The 27925-nt window shown below is 34.6% G+C and overlaps 2 protein-coding genes and 2 long non-coding RNA genes across 4 annotated transcripts; 1 reads left to right on the top strand and 3 right to left on the bottom strand.

The window, feature by feature from the left end:
• Positions 1 to 48: 48 nt before the first annotated feature.
• On the bottom strand, positions 49 to 948 carry LOC113324537. Its single transcript, XM_026572855.1, has 3 exons — positions 758 to 948; positions 493 to 660; positions 49 to 340 (listed from the first exon to the last, which is right to left on the bottom strand). Exons 1-3 carry the CDS (start codon positions 946 to 948, stop codon positions 49 to 51), a joined length of 651 nt encoding a protein of 216 aa, XP_026428640.1.
• A 39-nt stretch (positions 949 to 987) lies between these two features.
• On the bottom strand, positions 988 to 2163 carry LOC113324536. The gene is made up of 3 exons (XM_026572854.1): positions 2129 to 2163; positions 1531 to 2003; positions 988 to 1247 (listed from the first exon to the last, which is right to left on the bottom strand). The coding sequence occupies exons 1-3, from the start codon at positions 2161 to 2163 to the stop codon at positions 988 to 990; spliced, it is 768 nt and encodes a 255-aa protein (XP_026428639.1).
• Positions 2164 to 2824: 661 nt separating this feature from the next.
• LOC113323558 lies at positions 2825 to 5513 on the bottom strand. The gene is made up of 3 exons (XR_003347690.1): positions 4952 to 5513; positions 4555 to 4708; positions 2825 to 3266 (listed from the first exon to the last, which is right to left on the bottom strand). It is a non-coding gene; the product is annotated as an uncharacterized LOC113323558 (long non-coding RNA).
• Positions 5514 to 10813: 5300 nt separating this feature from the next.
• On the top strand, positions 10814 to 13007 carry LOC113320948. Its single transcript, XR_003346369.1, has 4 exons — positions 10814 to 11419; positions 11685 to 11803; positions 12050 to 12269; positions 12551 to 13007. It is a non-coding gene; the product is annotated as an uncharacterized LOC113320948 (long non-coding RNA).
• Positions 13008 to 27925: the final 14918 nt, after the last annotated feature.

Genomic DNA, 27925 nt, shown 5'->3' with positions numbered 1-27925 from the left:
AGTTTTCTTCTTGCAGTTGGAACAACAGACGGACTTCCTAGCTTTCTCTCATGCATTCTTGATACGATTTCCCTTTGGCCTACATGGTGGAACTCGTGGATGGGGTGGGAAAATAGTATCCTCTGGCAGATACTGCTCTGGCCTGTTGTAGTTGGGGATTGGTCTGATAGCAATTGAATACAGCTGCTGAAAATTTGTAACTTTGAAGTAGTCTTCGATATAATCTACGTATCGATCACCCTTGGCAGAAATAGTTGCTGTAGCATGAGAGCATGGAAAACCATAAACACGCCATCTTTGGCAGGTGCAAGTCTTGTTCAGCAGATCAACAGTGTGAGACCTGAAGATGCGTAAAAAGCTTTTCAGCACAAATAACTTAAAAGCAGTACATATATGCAACACTGCAAACAAATACAAAAAAACAAAACATATGATTCACTCCTACATGTATGCTATAGTACAGTAAAAGTTGTTTTATGGGATAAAGCTAACCTAGGTGAATGAATCTCATACTCATATGCAGATGACTGAGTAACATTCCAAACTCGACCAATTTGAATATGTTCTTTAAGTAACGCCTCGTAGGTAGGAGTGAGCTTCTCTGGGTCCATCAAAAGACTTATTTCGCGACGTTCATTCATCAACTCCATAACGCGTAACCTATGAATGGAACAAAAAGAACACCTGTAATAAATTTTGAACAAAAAAAAATGAACCAAAAACAAAGAAAACACCAACAAAAAAAACACACACAAACCTGATCATGTCAACGAGGGCGCAGGCAGGAAACCTCTTGTCTTTCCGAATCCAATTATTGAAGGACTCAGCAACGCTTGATGTAGTCTGACCAAATCTACAGCCAGTGAAGAACGAGCTGGACCAATGTTCCCTAGGCATATTGCGGCAATACTCAGCAACCCCAGGCCTTCCCATTAACTCCATTTCCATTAGTGCTTCTTCATATCTTGCTGGTGTGAGAGCATAAGTTTATTTTTTGAAACAAGCCATAACTTCTTTGTACTTCTCGTCCGATTTCCTGATTGGTAAGTTTCCTTGCAAGTGGTAGTAACAATAGCCATGATGGGAAGTAGGAAAGTGTTTAGGAATAGCCCTCAACAATCCTTCATGACGATCAGACATAAAGGTGATAGGACGGTCATCAACAATGTTGCTAAGATTGCACATAAACCAATCCCAATTGTCAACATCCTCTCCTGGGACCAATGCAAAGGCTAGCGGATAAAAACCTGCAAAAAACAAACAGTACATATATTATATATTGTCACTAAATATGTTGCTATATTAATAGATGTAACATATATTATGTACTGGAAAATAGACTAAGAATTTCCAGTACATAATAGACATATTTTACTCAAAAAAAGGTCTTATGCTTACATATATGAATTAGTGTGTGTTAGACACAATAACTTTTCAGTACATAAATGGTATACTCAAAAAGTTCCAACGATTAAAAGCAGTGAATAACTTGTAAACAATAACAATTAAAACGTAACAAAGAGCACTTGCCTTGATTCCCATTCAGACAAGTAGCAACCATAAGGGTACCTCTAAATCTCCCGGTCAGAAAAGTTGCATCAACAAAAATCATTGGTCGACAAAGTCTATAACCTTCAATACAAGCGCCTATTTCAATGAATAACCTTTCAAATGTTTGAGTTGCATGGTTAAACTGAAAATCCACATAAGAGTCAGGATTTGTTTCTTTCAATGAATTCACCCACCAAACCAGATTAGAGTAAGACTTTACATCATTCCCAAAAATTTCATGGTGTGACCGTTCCAAACCATGATATGCATGGTGATATTTGATATTAACACCAACACCAACTTTTATATAATCTTCAATTTCGCGAGGCTTGATAAGTGGGTTGTGCATCACACGATCATGAATAAGGTTGTGTACCAGCTTCTTCGATACTTTAGGACTTCTCAACTTCACACCAGCTCCACAAGTGTGCCTCCCAACATACTTTTTTATCCTAAAAACATCGCAAGTAGAATCCTGAATAAATACGAACAAGATTCATAAAAAACAAAAAGAACACAACCGATCTCCATGAAACTGTAGCAGAAAGAAGAAAATAGAAAAGATTAAGCAACATACCTGTTAAAATCACTAAAGAAATCTTCAGAAACCATAGTCCAAACGCGAGAAGAAGAAAGAGAGCAGAAACCCGGATGTGAATTCGCTGATATCTTTTTTTAGAAACTTTGAAATAGGCTGCTTAAATATGGGATTGGAAGGGTAGTTTAGGTATTTGAAAATTTCACATGATTTGTCCCGCACGTGTACAGGACCTGGGATTAAAAAATTGGGTCCATTTTTATGTTTTCTTTTTATTATGGACCTCTAGTTACTGGGCTTTAGTGGGTGGACCTGCCACTAACTAGTATCATTATAATAATACCTATTAGTAATTCCTAGTGTTTTATATTCTTGAAGAGAATATGCTTTGTTTTAAAATCGTATGTGATGTTGATTTCTTCTAAACCCGTGTCGTTATAAACCAAGTTAAAGTTACCCAAGCCAAGATGTTATCACTTACGTCTTCTTATACCTCTTTATCATGCTTTCAGTTGTAGTCTTGTGTCCGGAAATAAGTACCTGAGTTGAGTGAAATCAAGTTCCCTCCTGCATAACTCTTGACTTGGCTTATAAAACACCGTAACAACACGGGTATATTAATTTATTCGTTTGAGTCCTTTCCTATATTGTTTTTGTCGATGAATTAGCCATGTTGTTTTAATGCAATAGGGTTGAACTGTTATTTTAGATTCACCAATATCATCAGGACATCAACATTCGAATTGTACCTTGGCTTGTAAATACTTTTCCTCTTTATCAAAACCATCCCCTTTCAGGAAAAAAAAAAACAAAAGAAAAGAAAAAAAATAAATTGATTCCCAGTTGGCATGAGTGATTCAACCTAAGATGTTGTAACATCCTACTGATCCTTCGTAGTCCAACATTAATTGATTTTTTTGCAAATATGAAGCCATCATATCATATTATACTTTCCAATTCTGCAACCCATATCAGATTTTAACAATGCAACATGGAAAATTTAGGCGGACAACCCCTTTCGAAATGCTTGCATCTTTATCATGAAGGTGTCCTTGCAATGAGGTGGTGCTACCCCACGCCAAAACATCCTCAGACTCTCTGTCGCTGCATGTAAAATTTCCTTCATATTGCCACAATAATAACCATCTCCTCTTGATGGTGCTCATCATCTTCACAGCTGCATGAGGAAACAAATCCTAAGTATCTCATAGATGAAGATAACAAACTTCATTTCAGGGAACCCATAAAAGAGATCGTTAAAAAATGTAACTTTAGTTAGCCCTATAAAACCTAGTGGCCTTGGGTAATGAACAAAATTTGATCAATATTAACTACCATCAAGATTAATTTACTGACAAATTTCTCGATCAATGGATATAGCAATCACCTGTATCAGAAAGTAAATAAGAACAGTTGCATGTTACAATGAAGTCATCACCTAACTAACATTGCTTAGTCCTAAAATGGCATAATAATCACCCATAATTTATTTTTGGTTCTTCTTAAACTAAATCATGCGTTATATGAGCATTTCCTATAACTCCATCCGTTTTTATTTCATCTACACTGGATGCAAGTAACACATTTCCTTCCCTAGGGCGTCGAGCCAATAGCTCTAAGAGCATGTATATATAGTTACTGCGATAACTGGCATTACAAACGATGTGAACCTTCTTTTTAGTGAAATGATTTCTTTTAAGGCACCGGCAACACAAACATTTCCTAAAATTTGGTTTCACCGTATCAGCTGGTTCTCTCTTTTCCAAGACAGTTTCAGGTTCAATATATACCACTATAATCTTTGTGAACTACAGAGATTGTATTAGAATGATAATTGTATCAAACGTATTGAATCTGTTTAAGACATATCCTAACCTATTGAACTTAGACTACCTCTAATTTAATTTCAAATCTTTGAAAGTAACTACCTTTGTTCCATATATACCAACTACTCTTGGTTCCACAGGCTCAATCTTATTTAACGAAAGAAATCAAAAAGTACAACTCATCCAAAAAAAAAAAAAAAAAACTTGAATTGAAAGAGATGATACATGAATACTAAGATCATATGATCCTTCATAATAAAATCTTAGGAAATAATCAGTAAATGGTTCACCTTGTATCATCATCTATCTTTCTTCCGAGCAAGATCAAAAGCATTTGCAGGAAAATCAAATTTGAATATGGCGTAAAAAAAAAAAAAAAAAAACAAAATCTAGTAAACAAATCTGGTTGATGGATTCCTTGTCTATAAGACCGAAGATCCTTCGAATTTTTCTCACTAATATCTCTTTCTTTGACATATCATTGCAACTCATTTTCTACAATATATTTCCATAAGCTCAATAATTAGTGGACAATCTTATATCTTGGTGCCATTAAATTTCAGGTGGTAACACGTATAATCAAAGAATTAATATGCACACTCTATGTTTCATATAGAAAATTTGAGAAGAAACACTTACCAGCAAAGTTGAGAATGAAGTAGAGGTCAAGTTCATATTCTGGGTTTAGAGGCTCATGTTTACTTCTTCATACGTGATCCAATATTGCTGAGGTGAGCTTGAGTGAGATCTCTGACCTTAATGAGAATGGACCATCTGGTACCCTGAAATCACCCTGTAAATTTGTTTCTTTTTTTGTTTTTTAATAAAGAAATCACCCTGTGCTAAAGAAGAAACAACACTACGGGCTACGGCGCATAGTAAGGAGGAAAGCAATATCAACAATCAGCCTAAGAATACAAAATCAATCGTACTCAATAGTAATACCAAATGAATTCAGAATTAATGATTTAATCAAGGAATTACCCAATATCCAAACTATCCATAAAAGTGATGAATTCAAAATCAATCAACGTACCTTAAGGGAACTAATAAAGTATTCATGTCTCTTTTTCATTGGATCATCCACAGAAGGACCACCATATATCTTCGATAGCTCTATTTACAGATTAACCCCTGTAAAATCTCATTAATAAAAACTAAGAATCCAAAGAATAGACTCTTCACTTAAATTGGAAAACTGAAGAAATATGAAATTCGAAATACAGTTAGTCAAGTGTAAATTTTGATTCAAAAACAGTTTCAATAAAAAAAGAAACATAAGAGTTGGGGATTTTGTATTCTTTCCTATTCCTCTGATTTATGATTCCATTAGCTCTCTCGAAAACTATATACTCGAAACTTATTTACGCAACCAAAGAGTTTATACTACCCATTTATCTCTCTATTCTCATTTTTCCCAATTATATTTCTCATTCATTACGCCTAATACTCTGGGACACAAAAGGGAAAAACGTAGAACTTTTAACACGAATGAAGAAGCGAAAGGTTTCAATGTTTTTTATTCTTCCTTTAAATCCTGAAATCGGGTAATAATGGAGGACAATTAAGAGGAAGGTGTAGTGATGGAAAACCGCAAGACCGCAGCCATAAATTTATCTTTCCCAAGGACCTGACCACTCTTTACATAGGCAGGGTTATCCAAATTATGCTATATATTCTTGATTTACGTAGTCCATTCACCTGAGTACAGAATGATTGTACTCTAAAAATTATCCAGGTACTTGTTGACTACGAAGTAAATAACAATGCAGAGTACATAACTCATGTACTCTAAAAAAAACTTATAAAACAACCTGAAAAAAATAATACCGAAACTCAATAATGCTTGAAAATAATCTCTGAATATTAAATGAGTTTTAAATGAGCACAAACTACTATCTCCCACAAAGATATATAGCATAATTTGGAGTACAATCATTATGTACTCAGGTGAATGGACTACGTAAATCAAGAATATATAGCATAATTTGGATAACTCTGCTTATGTAAAGAGTGGTCAGGTCCTTGGGAAAAGTTAACAATACATAATTGCAGTATTCTAAAAAAGCTAACAAAAGTTTTTAAAGTGATACGCAAACAAAATTTTCATTGTGACCGATAGAATTAGTAAGGGATAACTGAAAATTAAAACTCAGGGGTAAGAAAGAATGGCAGTGCATGTGGCCTTGTTGTGATGAGCTTTCAAATGACAGTTTGAACATCTGACGGATTGCATACTCTTCTCCCATGTATTCTTGATGCAATTTCCCTTTGGCCTCCCTGGTGGAAATCGTGGATGATGTGGAAAAATAGTATCATCTGGACCATACTAATTTGGTCTATTGTAGTTAGGAACTGGTCTGATCGTAATTAAGTACATATGCTGAAAATGGGTAACTTTGAAGTAATCTTGGATATAATATATGTATCTATCACCCTTGGCAGAAATGGCTGCAGTAGCATGAGAGCATGGAAAACCATAAACACGTCATCTTTGGTAGGTGCAAGTCTTGCTCAACAAATCAACAGTGTGAGACCTACAAATACACAAAAAAGCTGTTTAACACAATATCTTAAAGTAATACATATATGCAGTACTGAAAACAAAATACAAAAAAACAAATATGATTCATTGGTACATGTATACTATACTGCAAGAGAACTTGGTTTAGGGGATAAAACTAACCTGGGTGAATGAATCTCATAGACATTATCAGATGATTGAGTAACATTCCAAACTCGACTAATTTGAATATGTTCTTTAAGTAACGCCTAGTAGGTAGGAGTGAGGAACTCAGGGTCCATCAAAACACCGAGTTCGCGACGTTCTGACATCAACTCCATAATGCGTAACCTATGAATGGAAAACAAAAAACACTTGTAATAAATGGGAAATATATTTTAAAACAAAGAAAAATGAACACAAAACAAGAAAACACCAACAACAAGAAAAACCCACAAACATGATCATGTCAACGAGGGCGCAGACAGGCAACCTCTTGTCCTTGCGAATCTATTTATTGAAGGACTCAGCAACACTTGTGTAGTCTGACCAAATCTATAGCCAGTGAAGAATGTGCTGGACTAACGTTAACTAGGAATATTATGAAAATAGTTAGCGACCCTAGTCCTTCCCATTAATTCCATTTCCGTAACATCTTTATACTTGTATCCGGTTTCCTGATCGTTAAGTTCTGCTCCAAGTGGTAGTAATAATAGCCATTATGAGAATCAGGAATACATCATAAATAGACCTCAACAATACTTCACCACGATCGGACATAAATGTGATGGAACGGTCATCAACAACGTTCTTAAGATTGCGCATAAACCAATCAAAATTATCAACATCTTCTCCAATGACTAACGCATATACTAGAGAATAAAAACCTGTAAAAAAAATAGTACATTTATGATACACAGTCATAAACTATGTCGTTATACTGCTTGAAACTAGAAAAAAAAAACTAAAAAAATTTCAATACATAACAACCATAATGATTAAAACAGTGAGATTATGCTTACATATATGAATCTGTGTGTGTTAGATACTATAAATTTTCAGTACATAAATTGTAACGGACCAGAAAATCTGGACTTCCAACGAACCGGATTTCAGCCCGTTTGGCAAGCTCTGACTCTCTGATACGCCACTCAAGAAACTAGACTTTCAAATTTTGGAACCAATTCGAATTCGAATTATCTAAACTGCATTAAAAAGCAAGCACACTTAGCATTTATTCTCCAATTATGAGAGATGACCAGTTGTCAAAATGAGAGACGGACAATCGCCAAAAATAATAGACTTATATGGCCAGTTGCCAACTATAATAATTAATATGGCCAGTTGTCAAAATGGAAGATGACCAGTTTCCCATTCAAATAATTCATGTGGCTAGTTGCCAGATGGCCAGTTGCCATTTCAAATAATTCATATGGCCAGTTGCCAATTCAAATAATTCATGTGGCCAGTTGCCAGATGGCCAGTTGGCATTTTAATTAATTCATATTGCCAGTTTCCAATTCAAATAATTCATGTGGCCAGTTGCCATTTCATATAATTCATGTGGCCAGTTGCCAATTCCAAATAACTCATGTGGCCAGTTGTCAGACGGCCAGCTGCCATCGTTTTACAGTGACGCCATTGGCCAGTTGCCAATGGTGAAGGATGGCCAGACGCCATTGGAAGGTTGCCTATGGTGAAGGATTGCAATCATCTCTGAATAGATGGTATTAAACTGCAAAGCAGTAACCAAGACTTCCAGATGATATGAACAATCTTGTAGAATTGTGCTGAACCGCATAGCGTCTTCCTACGTACCCTCTCCGTTGCTCGAAGGGATCAAGCACGATCGTAGTTCGTCATTTATTTATTAATATATTATGAACTACTCATGATAGTAGCAATTATCTCTTACTAGATGATCATAACTATTAAGACCAGCCAACAATCATCGCTTAAATAGATTGTATGAACTGCTTGTTAAGACAACAATAATCTCTTAAATAATATGAACTTCTTAGAGTAGTAGTAACTATTTGTAGCGATGGATAAATGGCAAGATGTCAACATTTAAGTCTGCACACGTACATGTACCTGCAACTTGAACTCAACAGTAGAGTACGATTGTGTTGTATATATGACGACATACATTCACAATTTTTCAAATACCTCAAAACAGATAACCACACTGTCATAAACACTTTCAATATTAAACTATCCAAAAACACCCAATTACCACGAGCACCATTAGATTGACACTTTATTTGAATTTCATCCAAGTAAATATAAGGTCATTATTGAGTGAATCTTAATAATAGAATAAACATTCACACCCACCACTGAACATACGAATAAAAGTAGACCAGTAGACTAGTATAAGTGGAGTCACTTCTTCAATTATCCAAGGAAACAACGATTCATTCTAAAATCAGCAAGGGTCCATGCTTGAAGCCGGTGTTTAGGGATACAAAATAGTACTATATAGTACAAATGGCCATGCAAACATTTTAACAAATAGTACATGGGCACCCAGAGTAATGAGAAAGAGAATTTATCCAATTAATCATCACTGAAATGATCTTATATTACTATATTCTGCACAATGCATTGATCTCAGAGGACTAAATTCAAGACAGAGATATCAATAATAACGATTAGGACTACTACTAGTTGTGCATACAATTAGACCCAGTTCTAATTAAATGATTTAAGTATTCCACTGATACCTATAGTATCATTACACCCATATGCCGCGTCATTTCAAAACATTTCAATTTCATGGACAGTATAAAAACCAAATGATAGATAATCATTTTCATGGCATTCCAGAATCGGACCCAGTTTGTTCAAGTTTTTCAATATGAAAACTTTCCTGATTGACTTAAAAATTTTACAGTAGCCTAGTAACTCAGGGTACAACAACATATTCAAAAAATCATAATATTTCAACGGTTCATTAAAAAGATATACACCTCACAACCTAACTGCTTTTACTGCCGACATACAAAATTCAGTCAAGATATTCTTATAATCTGAGGTACCTAAATTGATTGGAACCTCTTGAAAATTATACAGTAAGTTTTATACAGAGTTCTAAATAATATACTATAAATCTAGCTTTATACGATATACAGGTAGTGAGAAACTCACTTATTTGTCGACTTTCCAAAGCTGCAACTCAACAAAATATAGTCAAGGTATATTCAATACTTTTAGTTCTTTCCCATGTCTAATCGTTCTCAAATTTTTATGGTGGCATTATAACTTATTCCAACGGTTTGAATTTAAGATATAAGAAAAATAAAATTCCGCATTCAAGGGTTCACAGGACATACGGGATTTTCAAGCAATAATGGATAATGAGATGAATTGCTTCAGTCAAACCATTATTATAAAAAATCACCATGATTAGAAAATACCCATTTCATCAATCTGTATAAGAGCATGAATAATAACAAAAAATCCCAATTTTCCAACAAGAACCCTAATTTCCATGTATATCAAACCAAAGTACCATAAGAAGGAATTGATGAATTGATTTGATATACATGAGTTCTCCTTTGTTTGCGACAACTCATTTCATCAACTTTTGCTAAAATTGCATGGAATATAACAAATGTAAAAATCATACTAACCTCATCGTCATAAGCATTTTCAAACACCATCCCTAGAATACAAACTCAAACACTACTCCAAGCTAGACATCTTCAACAATTTCATTTTTCAAGACTTTTGTGACGAGAGAATGAAATCCTCTTTCCTTTTCTTTTCATTTTCAGAGTCCAAAGAAGAGGAAGATAAAAGAAAAACCAACCTTTCTAAGATTCAGTAGTTAATATACTTTCTCTAACTATTTTTTTGCTTCTCCCTAACTTGTAAAACCCTGAAATTTTTCTTAATGCGATTTTTACGCCTTAAACCCATCCATATTGTTTTATTTGAATTTTAATTAATACTTACATTGTAAAGAAAAAAATATTAAACTTCGAGTATATTTATGATTGTCAAAAATAAATAAATTAACACAACAATAATTTTAAATTTTAATTACGTAGTGATTATGAAGTGTCACGTGTATATATTTTGTTGATAGAATTGGTGCATCTATCAATTGTTATTAATAATGTATGTTTGGGTGCATATGGCTAAATAGTGGGGTGTATTTATCTAAGTAATATATCCCTTATCAATACTTGAATGTTGATTAAAAGTAAGCTAGAATTTGATGAACAAAAATACGTATAGATAAAACAAACGGAAAAGCAAAAAGTGAGCCGTCACTTTCTTCTTCTCTATTTTTTTTCTTTTTGTCTCCTAACACAAAAACCCAAAACCATCATTTTCATCTCTCCTTCTCTTTTTATTTATTCTTCTACTTTCATTAAGAATACATAACAAAGTTCGGCTAAGTCAGCCCATGTAAACGGTAGGTTCAGATTTTTTTCTCACAATACATGATTCCACGGCTGTGGTTGATCCCCTGAAACACAATCTCATTAATTATACCTTAAATGAAAATTTTGTTTACTATTTCATGTCGTTTCTCTTCTCCACCGTAGTTTTCAATTTTCCAGTATCCTTTTACCTTCTCCAACTCGCGGCAGCATCTGTAAGCATAAGAAACCAAAATCTCTTTTCTCTTATGGGAAAATTCTTTTCTGTCTGAAATTCTTTTCTTTTCTTCACATGATCCATCGCTGAAGAAAGGGGGCTCAAACCCTAGAAACCCAAAAAACTTAGAAGAACTGAAGGAGATGACTATTCCCCCTTTTGTGATGTTTTGCTTTGAATTTCATGTTGACTGAATAAATTAGAATGATTCGTTTTTGTTTTTTTTTTTGGTATCGTGAGTTTTTCTGAAGTTTATTCTACTTGCAATTACGATGAATCAAGCGAGACATAATTGTTCCTCTTTGTCTAGCTTTAAAATTCAATTTGATTGAATAGATTATGATGATGGTACAATTGCTCTAAAAATGAAAGGCATTCTGAACAATCCGTGTAAGTTTCTCTGATTTATTGCTATTTTATTATATATGATTTCATAGTAAAGGTTTCAACTATTGAAACCTATGAAATTTACAAAACAGTGATTGGAAATAGTTGTTTTCCTGAAACATATAAGAATTCTTTAGTTTTTGGTGTAATTTGTGACTATGTTGAACCTTTTCTTATGGATGAATTTGAAATCATTGGATAATTTGTGACATGTGAATTTTAATCTCCATGGTTAGTGACTCAAGATTTTTTATTAATTTTATTGCAGCAGGACCAGTAATTTCTCAACGAGCAAGAGAAAACAACACAAACAAAAGATATGTTTGCACTAATGGAAGGTTTGGCTAATTACATGGTATTGAGCTAAAGGCTAAAGCCCTCTGGATGGTACAATTGAAGCTTCTCTTCAAGTTTTCTTTATATTCATCTCATAATTTTTTATTTTCATGTCACATATAGTCTATGATTAGTGATGATCATTTGCACTTTTGACTTCAATTTTGTTGTTTGGAGGTTAATGGTCATGTATTTTTACATACCTACATAAGTATTCCTATATATTTATTAATTACGTATATGTTTGTATGTCGTTGGAAGGTGTCATTTGATCCTCTGTTTGTGTCGACTATATAGGTAATTGGTGCTGGACCTCAAAGACTACCACTGGCAAGTAAAGAAGTGGTCAAGAAGCTTCCCATAATGACCGTACGGATATTGACGAGACTGCATAATAACACAAGGTCCTCTGCTTGTCATTAGGAATTGGTCATTGATGACAATATGCTGGAGTTACCTTTCAAACATTTCTAATTGATATGCAATTCTCACTTGCTTTCTCAGTTTGTATAGTAAGGTAACTATTTTATTTAACCCATATTCTTTAAATAATTTTGTTTTGTGGTCTCAAAAAATGCGAGTATTGGTCATTGTTGTTTGCATTGGATCTAGAATTATATGGCTAGACACAATGGTTTCCTTTAACTGTTCAGATTTCTAGGTAAAAGTTTATTTCAATTAGTTCATGTTAAATTTCTGTCCAGATTTAGATCAAACTCTGAACTTATTTGTGAGTAAGAATATACAATGTTTTAGTAATTTGAAATTTGTATTTTAACTTTAAAAAGGTTTTTACAGTGCCATTCAGAAGAAACGCCTTAGCCTATTTTGGTTTTGCTTACCTGAAGATGTTGAAGGAATTTTAGAAGTAATTTTGGATTCTAAGCTGAGTACGTGGAAACCAGTTTTGGATTATGGAAAGGAGAGAGATTGATCAATCAACAATGCACAAGTTGCTCTACAAATGATATAGGAGTTTACCTTTTCCCTTGAAGTTGGATCATCCGAATTGTACTTTTTAATGTCTGCGGTTGAAACAAATTTTGGCCAGCTCCCTTGCAATATTGTTTACAGTAAACCAGTTGGTTCAATTACTGAAAATATCTAATAAGGTGAACATTGTCCGTTAAGATCTATGTATGAAGTCTCATTAGGTGTTTTTGTTTCAGAAGCTTAACGGGAAATTAAAGTTTCTTTCGTATAAGTTTGAGTGACATCTTTACACCTCGAGATATAAAAGTTATTTAAAAAAAAAGGAGTCGAGAAGAAAGTATCGATGTTCATTTGATTAAATTTTATATGTTAGGTTGACCCAAAGCCTATTTCTGTTTTCTTATTTTATTTTGACCAACAGAATTTGGTGTTTCCTTATTTCACGTGGAATCAATGGGTCTTCCTCTTCAACAGGTGAGTTTAACTTATGTGGTCTTAGACTTAAGATTTGAATTTTGGTAATTAGGAGTTCTTAGTTTGTCTTGCACTTTTTTTTGGGACAACTAAATTTGTAAATTTAAGTTTTGATCCATGTTCCTTTTGGTTTTTATATGGACCACAACATAGCGATGGTGTTCACAGATGATGCCATTGCTAGAGCCTAAAATGGGGCAGATTTGAGGCTCTGTTGCTGTCGCACCTAGGTTTCTTGCGATGGTGTTCATAGATAACGCCATTGTTATGGCCTGAAATGGGGCATATTTGAGGCTTTGTTGCTGTTGCACCTAGGTTTGTTTCGTTAACTTTGTTTGTTGATTATACTCACTAATTCGGCATCATGACATGCTTGGTTGAAAGAGAATATATCAATCCTTACAACTCATCAATTAGCACTCAACTATTCTCATTAAACTTCCTACACTTCCAGAACACACCCAAAATACAACAAAGCAACTACGGAAACTAAGGAAAAAAGATCTTTGGTTAGCTGAGTCACACAATAACAACGGCAATAAAAAATCGTTGTTTATACTGTTAAAATGGTACTTTTGGTTTAGTACAAAAAGAGTTCTTATTAGAGCGTGTCTTAGACTCATTAATGTCTGAGGTTCATCGAGGTTCATTACAGATATGAACAATAAAATAAATGACAATACTACAATATCCTAATATTCTTGCTTCCTGCAACTTATTTACTACTTAGGTATTCGTGATACCGCATCCAAAAATGTCATCATCTGAGTCGCAAACTATAAATGACAGCACTGTTGAACACTGTCGTATATCTGCTACTGCTGCCATGTGATGAAATTGTTTGAAAAATACTGATGTACCTTGATTACTCTTTTCTCACCCATTTCTAGAGTCAATTTGGAGATGGGAGTGCGAAAGAGGTTAAGACAAACAAGCATTTCTGGTAATACTGAAGATGAAAACTGGGATAAATTAAGTATTTGAGGGAGAGATTGATCTAATAATATCGGAAGGGACCCGACTGTTTTTTTCTTCACAGTTTATTATTTTTATTAAACATTAGTACAAGACTATTGTTCTCATTATCTGTCATTGTAATTGTTGCCAAAAAAATTTCAGTAACATGAGTCGTGAGTCTCGTGACTACTTTTTCTTATTGATTTAAATCTTTGGAGCATCTCCAATGCTATGGGCGCGCTCTTAAATAAAACATGTCACCTAGGATCTAAGATATTTTCGAGCAAAATTACATTTCCAATGATTTGAACTATTTGTCTGTTTGATTTTATTTGAAATAAAGTATCTCTCATATATTTATTTATTTATTAAAAAAGAAAAATCTGCATCATCATATTTGTCTCTATATAGAATTAAGATTTGTTATACAGATTGGAGATGAATTTTAGATGAAAAATCTTATCTTTGCCCATTTTTATCACATCATGATAACCACAAAGAAAATGTCAATCTCCACGTAGAATTACCTTGACCGGAAGCATTGGACATGCTCTCAAAGAAGTTGTAAAATATGATATAATTGTTTCTAATTGACATATAAAATCGGTGGATTCAAACAACCGACATACTCATTGTTTTCTTCGGTGGCGAAGCCTCTTGCATTTTTAGAACCAAAATGGGGGTGATATGAAAATGAATGGAAAAATAGCTACAACACACGGTGATAATAACTATATAAAAACAGGGATTTCCTCAAATCATAGAAATCACTTACTTTTCTACGCGTCATTATATCAAACAATATTTATTTTCTTGAAGCAGTATACGCCCTCCGTACCACATATATAGGCGGATTGCTAAAATCTCTTAGATTAAGATTTCTGTTTTGGTTTCACAAATATCAATGGTCTTTCCTGTTTACCTTTTATTATATTCCCTATGTTAGAGACATAAATTCAATTGTGAGGATAACCAAGCATCACAAATAGGGGTAAAATGGATAAAAGCCATTTCGAATTGTCACTCCGCCTATCTAATGGTACAAGGAAAATGCAGTATTCCGCCTATATAATAGGTACGGAGGGAGTATTAAATAATGTTCTTTCACCAACTATTTAAAAAAAAAAATCAATGATAAATGGATCCCCGTGCCATTATGGCACGGGCTAAGCCCTAGTCTTAAGTACAAAACACAATTTGGCTAAGTTAGCCTGTGTTACTGGTGGTCCAGATTTGCCCTCAAAAAGATAAATCTACGGTAATAGTTCTCTAGACCACACGCTCATCTCGCACGTGTAAGTGGTGGCCAAGATTTCATCTCCCAATTGATAAATTTATGGTTGTAATTTCTCTCATAAAACTAACATTTAATGACCCATGAGTGGAAATATAATACAATAAATCTAATAAATATAATAAATACCTAACTAATTAGTATTTCACACTAATTGATGATAATAAATGATTTATTAATTGCTCATAATAATGTTTGTTCACTAATTGCTCATAATAAATAATCTAGTAAACATAATAAATAATGCTTGCCCACCAACAATGTGTAAAATCTTGTAAAAAGAGAAGGAGACAGGAAATAGAGAGAAAAGAGAGAGATTGTTATTTATTATCAGTGTATAGATTACAATGTTTAAGCCTCTATTTATATAGATAGAAGACTTGGTGTCCAAGATATGTAAACCCTAAACTTAGACACAAAGGGAATCTTAGTAAATAAACTTCGTTTATAACACTTCCCTTGATGACCACTGTGGCTAAGTTATTAAAAACATACCAGGAAAACTCAAAAGAGAAAAACCTGAAAATGCATAAGCATGTAAAGATTCAGATAGTGTTGGACACGCATATGTTACCTCGTTAAAACCTTGACAAGGAAAACCCAGTGGGAAAAACCGTGACGAAGGAAAAAGAATACAACGTGATAAGTCCAGTGAATGCACCTTAATTTGATAATGGCGCTCCCCATGACAAGTACTTTAATCAAATCTTGTCTTGCAAATCTTTAAGACGAGACTTTCCAATTTCCATGAAAGAAATTCTTGAATGCAGAAGATTACTATGCTTTTGTGAAGAAATTTGCTAGTTGATGAAGTCTTCTTTTGTGTTCGTATCTAATAGTAGTTTTCTCGCGTCTTCATGCTTCTTTATATACATTGAGGACTTGCTCTTAGATAGCTAGCTTCTTGAATATGATTTGCAGAAGTAGTTGATGTAATTCCTTCAACAAAGTGTCAATATGTAGTTACCGTTGTATAGGTGAACAAAAGTTGTGATCATACCTTATATGGATTAAAATAATATCCAAATTCATGGGAGATGGCCATGTTGATGTGGTCTAACAAAATTACCTACTTAATGGTGGGAATCCACCAAATAACCAAAATTGATACAACTCCCCCTTGGATGACCACCATGTTGAATTTAATTGCCTCACTAAAACTTTTTCCACAAAAACCCAATGGGGAAAAAATATATGGACGGAGGGAAAAGAGCACAATCTCAACATTTTGAATAAAAATTCATCGTCGACGAGATGTTGACTCGTTAAAACCTTGTCAGGAAAAACCACATGGGACAAAACCTGAAACGAAGGTAAAAGAGTACAACTTTTGACGATTTATGGATGCTAACTCAACTATATGAGTATTACAGAAAACAAGCATCAAAATCATAAATCTAGTGTATCTCAAAGAAGACTTTAAGCTAGCATAATTCTAACTGCAAATTTAAGGAAAAAAAATAGAATATATGATGCTAAAACGTGGATTTTTGTGTTTTTAAGGAATCCTCAAGAGACCTATATATAAAGCTGATATCATCAACTAATTAATCCGGATTCTTGGTTTCGCACCAAATTTCTAAAAACACATATATAAAGGATTGTTAAACCTGATATAATCGAGTCAGGTGGCTACCAGAATATAATTTGAATCCTTGAAGGATTAAAAAATCGAATATGTTCCTCGAGCATGTTTCTTGTGTGAATGCTATACGAGTCCTTCGAGACTACCACGTCAAATGCATTATATAGGGGAAAAAAATGTAATATTGAACCAATCCTGGGGTTTGAACATATAACCCTCAATCGCTCTTAAACGATTTATTTCTCTTAATACGCAATATGACTAACACCAACCTGTAATTTTCAGGCTTGACATTTTATGGTGTCAAGTCTTGGATCCAAAATTGCGTCAATCGAGAAACTAATCCAATCTAATTTGGATTGTATGCCAACCAATCACATATGTCGATATTTCTCTGCAGAGGGGTTAAAAACCACCATCATTTATATAAGTAGCTACTTTAAATGAATTTTCGAAAATTATTAGTTAACTACGATCCCACATGATTTTCAAATATATGCATATCTTGAAAAATTCATAGAGTTATTGGTACCAGTTCCCGCAGGCATTATAATCTTATATCATTTGAATGAGGAGATACGATAATGAGAATGTGAATCGTATTATGATAGACTCTATTGGATTACTATATGCAGCCGATATAAAAACGCTACATGCTTGCTAGATGTGATTGGATTTTTCTTTTCAAATGGCATAAGCTTATGGGAAAGCTAAATGAGATATTTTCACGCCTATTTAATAGTAGCCTTTTTCAATTTTATCATGATGGGAGAGAAACCGATGTAACATTTAAGTTAATTAACACCAATTTTTGCTGGTAGTGTATAGTCTCCCCCTGATTATGGCGCAAATATATTCATCTCATAAAAACGAAAACAAATTTCATAAAGTATTATACGATAAATTCGAGGACATATACTTATTATAATTTCTAGATGTTAACAATACCAGGTTGGACACTAGATACTGACTCCAAGAGCCATAAAAAAATTGTCCCAAAATTGTAATCTTTTTGAGATACAAATTGAATATCAACCATGTATTTTATTAGTTACAGCCAAAGTATACAATTAAAACTCCAAAATAACTTCATGACCTCAAGGATCAACGTGATAATGAACTAGAATGAAATTATGGACCTTTCTTTATCAAAAGAAAATTATATCAAGACCGATATAATCACAACAAGGACTAATGATATAGCTAACGAGTCGGGTGCGCACCCTTTGATCTTTAGTGTCCAATTCCAATTACAAGTGGAACAACTTCAAATTTTGGAGAATAATCCAAGGAAGAGAACTAAAAACTGCTAAATATCCCTCATGCAGCAATTCTCCGTCTCATTGGTGTTTGCAAAATACATGATAACGACATCTCATTTTTCTAGGATTTACAGTTTCAATTGGCTTATATGATTCTTTTTAAGAAAATAAAGAAATCATTGTCATTATCGACTTTAAAAAAAAATCCATTATGTGGTCTAAAAATTCACTCCTTTTTGGCAAAAATTTAGAAAATATGACAATCTCATGGAAATGATAGAGAAAATTAGCACCAATTAGTTTATACGATTTATCAAACTCATATGAAAAAATAAAAATATTTTGTTTGTTATCGCATGGGAAACCTACTTTGAGGTTGGAGGATGGTTTCTTGTGAAAAATAGAACCATATGTAAATCACATGATCCTCGTCTAAAAGACAAAGATACCAAATTGTATTGGCCGTAGTATTTTCAACCATCCACGTGATTAGTAACCATAAAGGTAATGAAATTGCGATAACACCAATTTTTGGTGTTTACAGTTTCATTAGAGGAATAGAAACGGGTGGATTTTTTATTTTCCTCTCTCTATAAAAAAATAAGAGAAAAAAATAATGTAAATCAATTTATTTAAAAAAATAAATAAAATTTGATCACCCGTATCAATCCCATAAATATAGGTGGTAATAATTGCCCTCTGTTTTGACGGGCTTCACAATTACCCTTATGACACAATAAATATGCCCCTCCCAGTCTAAATCCCATTAGGGATCCATTAGTATTTTTATTTCTTCCATATTTGTCCTCCTACCTATCGTCAAAACATATCTTATTCGTCTTCTTGTTCTTCATATCCTGTTCTTCTTCTTCTTCTTCTGCTTCATCGCTCCCACCGCCACCAGCAACATCTCTACCGTCGCTACCACAAACAACATCAGCACCAACACCAGTGCCGCAACCACCACCACCATCTCCATCGCCACCATCATCATCTTCTTCTTAACAATCAACAACAATCGATTCTGGTATCCAACCTCCACCACCGCTACCACAGAATCATGAACAAGCGAATTGGAAAATATATATTAGGTTTAACTTGATTTAGATCGATATAGCATGAAAAATCTAAATCGAAGATTTAATTTACTGTAAGTCAAAGAGAAAAATTTATGAGATTCATAATTTGAAGAATTCATCTTCATAAACGATTGAACAGGTAAGTAAATCGAAAGTTTTTGATTGATTTTCAGATATGAAATTTCTGAAACTAATTTTAGATTTTTCAAAACTTTCTGATTGAATTAATATGGATAATAATGGTGGTGGTTTGTGTTTGGTCATGGACTGGTGGTGGGTGGTGGGGTGGTGGTGTTGCGGCTGTGGTGGTTGTTGGTGAATGTTATTCTTTTTTGTGGTGATGGGATTCAATACTGTTCCAGATCAATTTTACAGGTACTGTTCTTAGGTATTAACTTCTACGGACGAGAGGTCTCTGGACTTCAGTTTTTATGGGATCAACAATTGTTATTGGTACCGTTTATGGAATCAACAACTGTTGTTGATCCCATTTATGAAATCAACTCCTGTTGTTGACAGCGTTTTCTATGAGATCAACTACTAACTCTTATTTGTTGACAGCATTTCCTTGGATTAGTATAGTCATGTTTGTAGTTGAAATCATGTTTGTTGATAGGCACCTAATATTGTATATATTCTTATCATTTTGTAGGTGTTTATGGTATCTTGTTGCACTAATTTCTTATATTTGTGCCAAATTTTGTATATTTTGTTTCTCTTGTTCGTTGCGAGTAAAAATGTGGTAATAGTCTGATTTTTATAATGGCAGGAGACTAAATTGAGTCAGCGAAGAAGGGTTGAACAATGGAAAGTTGTCGCACCATGTTAAGCTAGACATTTCAGTGCAATATATATAAGTGGATGCATGAGCAGCAACAAGAAGGGATCAGAGTTGAGGTGTTGGCTAACAATTGATAGTGGATGACTGAATGGGCCTAATTTCAAGTAACAGATGCTACACACGTTTGGGAAAGAAGAAGCCCATATGACTTTAAGCTAGCCTCAGATACTCAAGCTAGGTGTTAATGTTTAACATCCAAGTGAACCCTTTTATCATCTTCCCATTTCCATTTGCAATTCCAAGGTCAGAACAAAAAGCAAAAAGAATGGTACTCTTTCACCTGACAACTGCACCCATTCCTCTATCTTCTATGTACTAGACCATCACTGCCAAACTTTGTCTCCTTCTCTTTCAAGCTGTCAAGTACCTCTATCACCATCTTTCACCAGTCATCTTTGTACTCATTTCAAGCTAGCCCTAAATATCAGTAGGTGCTACTTAAGGAACAATAGGGTCTGCGAATTTGTCTCTAAGAGCAGTAAGAATCGCAGCTAAAGGTCTGATTTTCAAGATCTCCGCAACATCAACATCATCAGAAAATCACTTATTGAGAGCAATAGGGTGGCGGTGCAGTGGTGAGTAGTCATATCAAATCCCTAATTTCTTCTCTTGTAATTGTTGACTATGGGGATTGATTGATAATTGAGGAGAACTTTTTGTATAAATAGAGAAGGGGGTTGTGATATAAAACTCAAGCCCGAAGTAGCCGGTGCAACTTGCAGTAGTAAATTAGGTTTAATTTCATTTTGTATTATATTCTAAAATTCTCTGCTAGGGCAGAAATGAAACCCCTTGATAATTAGAAATACTTGGTTTGATTTTACTTTGTTTTCCATGGAATTTAATTGAAAGCATGATTTAATCTCTGAAAAACATCACCTTATATGTTATGCATCCATGGTAGTTAGAGTAATTATGTGTATGTTTTCAAGCACTATGTAAACTGATTTAACTCAATTTGTGATTATCTATGCCTTAGAAAGATAGGTAATACTAGGAATTGACATATTTTGCTGAGGTTAAATTATCCATTTGAACTAGTGATTTATCACATCTTCAAGGTAGTTTGAGGCTAGAACTTCTATAGATCCTTGATTGAAAGCAGAACTAGTTTATCAAATCTAGGATTTCTATGCATTTAGGTGGTGGATTCAAAACCCTAGTTCATCTATATCGCTTTTTAATCTTGTTTCCTTAGTATAACAATCAATCTTCTTGTCTTATCGACACAACAAACACCCTTTTGTTACATTGCGATATAAATCAGTTTAGTTTTCTTCTAGTTTCAACTCTACACCCATCAAGTCCCTGTGGATCGACCTGTGCTTGCCCTGTGTTGCATATTAACACTTTGCATTTGCAGTTTAATATAAAATTGTAGGCATTTTTTTAACCTACCAAGTTTTTGGTGCCGCTGCCGGGAATTTGGCATACGGTGTAGTTAAATTAATAGTTTCTGCTTTACTGATTTGTAGTTAGGATTGTATATAGTCTTTGCTTTTCGTTTCGTGAAATTTAAAAAAAGAAAGAAAAATACTGATAACTTGTTTGATAATTTTTACTTGTGCTGTCGCATCTGTTTGGCCTTTGTTTCATTGCTGCTCTGTAGATAATTCTAAAAATCCATGTATCTTGTTTACATATTTCATTGTCGGTAGCTGCGTAGCTTTTGTTTAGTTTAATTCTTCGTTGTTCTGTAGCTCTTTGCATATTTGCTTCACTTGATCCATAGTTTCTGAATTTATTTTGTTTCGGAGTCCAATACATAGCTAGCTACCTTGTATAGATTACATGTGCTCACTAGTCTTCCGTTAGTTGCATGTTGTCACCCTTTTCAGTAAAATTGTGTTTGTAGTTAAGCGCATTGGTTAGCTGTGTTTCATATTTTATCAAAATTGCATAATAATTTGTTACTTAGCCTCTCATTTTTCTTTGTTATTGAATTATTTCATATCCTATTAGTGGCATCTTGTCAAATTATTTTTCTAGCACTTAATAGCTTGTCTGTAGTTTGATATTTGTTAAGGATCGAGCAAGAGAGAGGAGAGCATAAACGCGTGGAAGCATTAAACGTCTACATTGATAATAATTCGGTGTATATAATTCTTATGGCTTAACAGCCTATTTATATTGTTCACAAACTTGACGACCACTCAAGGCACTTTCCTATCTAAGATCAAACTCTAAACATAGACACTTTCCTAATATAACTCAAACTCCTTAAAGTGTATATCTCCTAAATATAGACTCCTATATTATTTTCTAATACCCTCCCTCAAGATGGAGCATGTAGATCACGAATGCCCATCTTGGATAAAAGAAATTTAACTTCGGTTTTCTTCTTTCTTCTTCTTTTTTTTTCAACGCTTTTGCGAAAAAAAAATCTTCAGACCGTAGTTTAAGGACGTTTCGGTCCCATTTTCGGAAGTTTAAGGACATTACGGTCCCATTTTCGTAGATTTAGGACATCTCGGTCCCCTTCGGAAGTTTAAGGACGTTACGGTCTCATCTTTGTAGTTTTAGGACATTACGGTCCCATTTTCGTAGTTTTAGGACATCTCGGTCCCCTTCGGAAGTTTAAGGACGTTACGGTCCCATCTTCGTAGTTTTAGGACATTACAGTCCTATATCTTCTGAAGAATACTTCTTGTACTCTTGTTTTCTTGGTTTCTTCGATAGAATATTTTTGTACTCTCTCGACAACTCATAGGATTTCAACCTATTATTGTTGTTCTTTTTCTCATCACCTCTTGGTGATTGTTTTCTTCTCTTCTTTTTTTTTTTTTTTATTCACAACATGAATGTTGTTTCCTCTTCTCTCTTGTTCAAGATTCTCTCACAATCCTGTCGTCTTTACAAAGTCTGCCACACTTTGTAGGATCTCCAAGTTTCTGCCACAAACTCTTCAACCACTCTTCACTTCTTCCAACATGTTTAACAGCTTTCTGCAATACCTCTGCCACAAAACTGTCACACTTTTCTTCCGTTACGCTTCTGTAACGACTGTGACCTCCTTCAGTCACACTATTCCTTATCTGTAACAGTTCTCCTGTAGTTTTGTAACACCCAGACTGTTACTATTTTTCAGTAACATTTCTGTCCAACTGTGACAACACTTTAGTAACGCCTCTGTATCTTCAGCAGAATCAATCAATTCTTTTTTTTTTTTACCGATCATCACAGGTCCATTGACTTCAACAGAAGCTTCTCTTTTCTGGAATCACCATCATGATCATCATTAGCATCCGTCAATGGACATCTTCCTCCAACTTCACAGACACATCAAACATGGCATCATAACATCACAACACCTTCCCATCTTCTCTGTGCTTGCTTCTCGAGCTCCAATCACCGATCGAACAGCATCAAGCTTGGGTTCTTCTCTGCAGTTTCATCACAGCAATCTCGTGATTTCTTCCAACATCTCCATCAATCGCAGCACCCATTCTCGAGCTGTCCATCTCCAGCTGATCACGATAACTCCCAACAATCACCGATCATCATCAAAATGCCATTAATGACAGTTACCTACCGATTCCTTCACTGACATCATCTACAACAGCAGCAAAGCCAAGGTCGAGTTATCCATCTCTGCCATTCGAGTTCCATTCAACTGCATGTTCTCGAGTTCTCATCACTGCTCACAACTCCAGCCAGCCATCAAGTACTCCCATCACAGAAAAACCATCTCTGCCATGCTCGAACTCATCTTCACCATCAATATCTCGAGCATCATGTAACAGAACAACAGGTCGCTGATTTTTCAAACTCTGTATCTTCACCAAACACGAGTACTCATGTTGTTCTCTCGTTCATGGCAACACCCAACTTTTCTTTCTCAGCCTTCTCAACGACAAGAAAATACCTCTAAACTCAAACCCTAACACCACTCGTGTGTTGTTCTTTACTGATCTTTAACTTCTAAACCCTAGGTGAATTAATCTCCAACACAAAAACTCTGACCTCTTCTCGATTTGTTAATGAGTTCTCTCGAGTCAGCAGCACACGAACAATTCGAACCTCATCTTCAAACTCCACAACGTAACTTCTCTTCTGCAAAGATATCCAGCTGACCTCTCGGATTCTAAAACTCGTTCAGAAGTGTAGTTTCTTGTGCATCCAAAAGCAGTCATAACAACTGCACTTTACCACTTTTCTTCTTCTTGTTTGTTTGAAAGACTCCTCGTAACCCTTGGTATGAGCAGAAACAATTTTTAACAGCAACATCACGTCTTCACCTAGCTTGTATCAAGTCCTTATTTTCCTTCACACGAACATGACTTGCTTATGCTCTCTTCGCAGAAAAACCAAACGCAACTTCTTCTTTTTTTCTCCAAACTCTAATGTCTTCTTCGCAGCAATCTTTTTTTTTTTTTTTTTTTTTTTTTTTTTTTTTTATAAACCCTAAAACGAAAACTCTCTAACTTTCTCTCGCTCTCCTCTCTCCCTCTCACCTGGCTCTGATACCATGTTAAGGATCGAGCAAGAGAGAGGAGAGCATAAACGCGTGGAAGCATTAAACGTCTACATTGATAATAATTCGGTGTATATAATTCTTATGGCTTAACAACCTATTTATATTGTTCACAAACTTGACGACCACTTAAGGCACTTTCCTACCTAAGATCAAACTCTAAACATAGACACTTTCCTAATATAACTCAAACTCCTTAAAGTGTATATCTCCTAAATATAGACTCCTATATTATTTCCTAATAATACTAGTTTTAGTTGGTGGTAATTTATTGTTAATATAGGCTGCATAAACGTTTAGCTTCACATCATTTGCATAATTATTTGTTGCATTAGAGGACCTAAGTAGATTCTGTTGCATTTGGGCTTGACACTTCATTTTGGTTCTTTTTATCTGTAGCTTGTGCATTTTGTATTTCATTTAGGAACTTGTTTGCTCTAGCCTTTGTGCATATTAGTTTAGATGTCGTTGTACTGTTCAATATCATTTCATGACTTTGAGTAGGGTATATATACAAATCCGTAGGTTCTGTGTTGTTAGACATTTTAATATTTTTGTTTGTTTGTTACCATTAGTCTTGATAGATTTTAGCTTTAATATTAGTTAGTGGTAGAGTAACGTTCTTTAGTGTTTTTCTTAGTTCAGGACTTACTGTTGGATGTGAAACTGTAGTATCGTGTCAGTTCGTTGCTAAATTTTTTGGAGTCAGTACTAGTAGGTTCCATCTTATTGAATTTTTCTGTAGTATATTGCTAGTGTAAGTTATCAGTCCCCTTAGCGTGTACATAAATTTTTTCTTTTTAATTTATTAGGTCCCAATACTTGTAATTTGTCCCGTAGCTCATGTATTTTGGTTCAAGTCACTTCCGTTCTGTTTGCTTTCATTTCATATGAATCAAATTAGCAATTTGTAGGTTCTGAGTGTTTTATTATTTTAACGTTTCATTTTTGTTGTTACTGTAACTAGCTTTTAGCTTTAGTATTAGTTAGTGCTAGTGTTAGTTTTCAATGGTATTAGTGTTGCATTAGCCTTTGCTTTTCAGTTTTAGGAATTGTGTTAGGATTCTAAACCAAAACAACCGAAAGAGAACTCAAAACTAACAACAACTCTAAGATAAAATTCTTTTTTATGGGGATTAGCCACCTCTACTGTGTAACTAATAATGTAACTGAGTTTTGTATTAATTGAATGATTCGTTTACAAGCTCATGATCGAGTATTTAAAGCGAAACTAAACTTGTTTAACAAATCTAAAATAAGAAAACTAACTGAGCTAAACAGAGTTTAAATAAATAAGGAAAGCTAGCTATATATGGTGTTGGTATTGCAACATCCCCTACCCCTTGAGACACAACTTGTCCTCAAGTTGGATCATAAGACTAAACTAAAATATATGTAGCCAAATAGAATTGGCATCCTGACATTCCCAACCCCTTGAAATTCATCTTGTCCTCAAGTTGATCGTTATAGCTTATTATGAGAACATCTGTAACTGCTAACCAAGGAGGCTTCCACAATCTTGACAAGCATGACCAATCACGCTCTGCAAATACTGGCCAAGGCGGCTTCCATAATCTTGATAAGCTTGACTCATAAGAAGGAACATTACGGTCTAGAAAATGTGCTCTTATCGCGTTGTGCACTTGTATAGACAACTCTCGCACTAGAGTAAGAACCAGAATGCCCATAAAGCTTATACCGTATTTTTGCTTTCGATGAAAAAGAAAGCTTCTCATTACATGTAATGTGAATGTTGTTGTCTGCCCATAAGTATTTGTATCAGGGATGACAATTGCATGATTTTTGTCTCCCATATCCGACTGGACACATTTCCCAGTAATTGCAGTAGAATGTCCTGCATACGTGGGTGATATCCAGCTTGTTAACTCCTTCCAATCAAGTCTATCGCTATCGAAAAGATGAACACCAGACAAGGAGTAATCTAATGCATGTTTACAACCAATGAAAACAATTTTGTTATTCCTTGATGCATAGGTGTGACTATCTCGAACTGACGATGGGATTCCATATGTTCCAACATATCTCCATACTAGAGTCTCGGTATCCAGTATGCAAAGATCACTATAGTAAACTTCAGATGGATTATCTTTTTTACCCTTCGTAAATAGGACCTTGTCATCAATGGCAGTGTGTATAGATTCATCCTTTTTAAATTGCACCAAGCCATACTCTTTGGACTGACAAATATTGTTATCAGTAGCCACCTTGCAAGAGAGAACATTACCAAAAGCTACAAAGATATCAAGCAATGTCTTGTTATCTATGGATGAGTCCAGATTATTAATGAATCTATTTGCCTGCCCACTTTCTCCGCAGGTCTTGCATAATATTCAACATCCATAGCCAAATTCAATTGAAATGGATCTTTGTTTGGAATTTTTATAGTTGTTTCTCTACAGGCATGCTTCTCCAGTAATTCTCGACACCCATGAGTCATTATATAAACTTCCCTTGTATGATATACCAGACGCAACATGTAGATGTATTAAGACACGTATCTGAGACTGATATGGAAAGTATTTCATATATAAGTCTCTTAAAGGTGGAATTTGTTTAAGACTCGGATAGACGGTCTTAGATATGGTTTAGGAAAAGGAATTATATGCGTGTTAGGAAAGTCTTTGTTCCTTGAGTCCCAAGTCTTGGCTTGTATAAATATATGTTTATGGAATAAGAATAAACAAACCAAATTATTATTATCAATTCTTGACATGGCATCAAGAGCCAGTTACAAAACCTAAAAAAGAAAAAAAAAAAACAACGTTCAAACCCTAAAAGATGGGTGACGAAATAGAATCATCCAAAGGGAAGATGGTGGAGTATGATATACAAAAGAAGAACCCAGTATATCATCTAGGATCTAGTGATGGACCGGGAATTATCATCACGCCAATTATTCTAAGAGGAACTAATTATGATGAATGGGCTAGAGCCATACGGAGGTCGTTGATAGCCAAGAGAAAATTTGGTTTTGTTGATGGAACCATCAAACAACCTGTAGAACCAGAACAGTTGGAAGATTGGATAGTAGTTCACTAGATGCTAGTTTCATGGATTAGTAATACATTAGAGGCATCAGTCAGATCAGCTTTAGGAGACTATGATGATGCGAGTCTGTTATGGGCACACTTGAAGAGAAGATTCTGTGTCGTGAGTGGAACAAGAATATGCCAACTAAAAGCGTCTTTAAGTGATTGCAAGCAAAAGAAAACAGAGGGAGTTGCTGTATATTATGGAAGATTGAATAAAATAT

This window comes from Papaver somniferum, chromosome 11 (assembly GCF_003573695.1).
Source record: "Papaver somniferum cultivar HN1 chromosome 11, ASM357369v1, whole genome shotgun sequence".
Taxonomy (NCBI): domain Eukaryota; kingdom Viridiplantae; phylum Streptophyta; class Magnoliopsida; order Ranunculales; family Papaveraceae; genus Papaver; species Papaver somniferum.
Note: the sequence above shows the minus strand (reverse complement) of the source record. Positions and strands in the feature narration are given on the sequence as shown.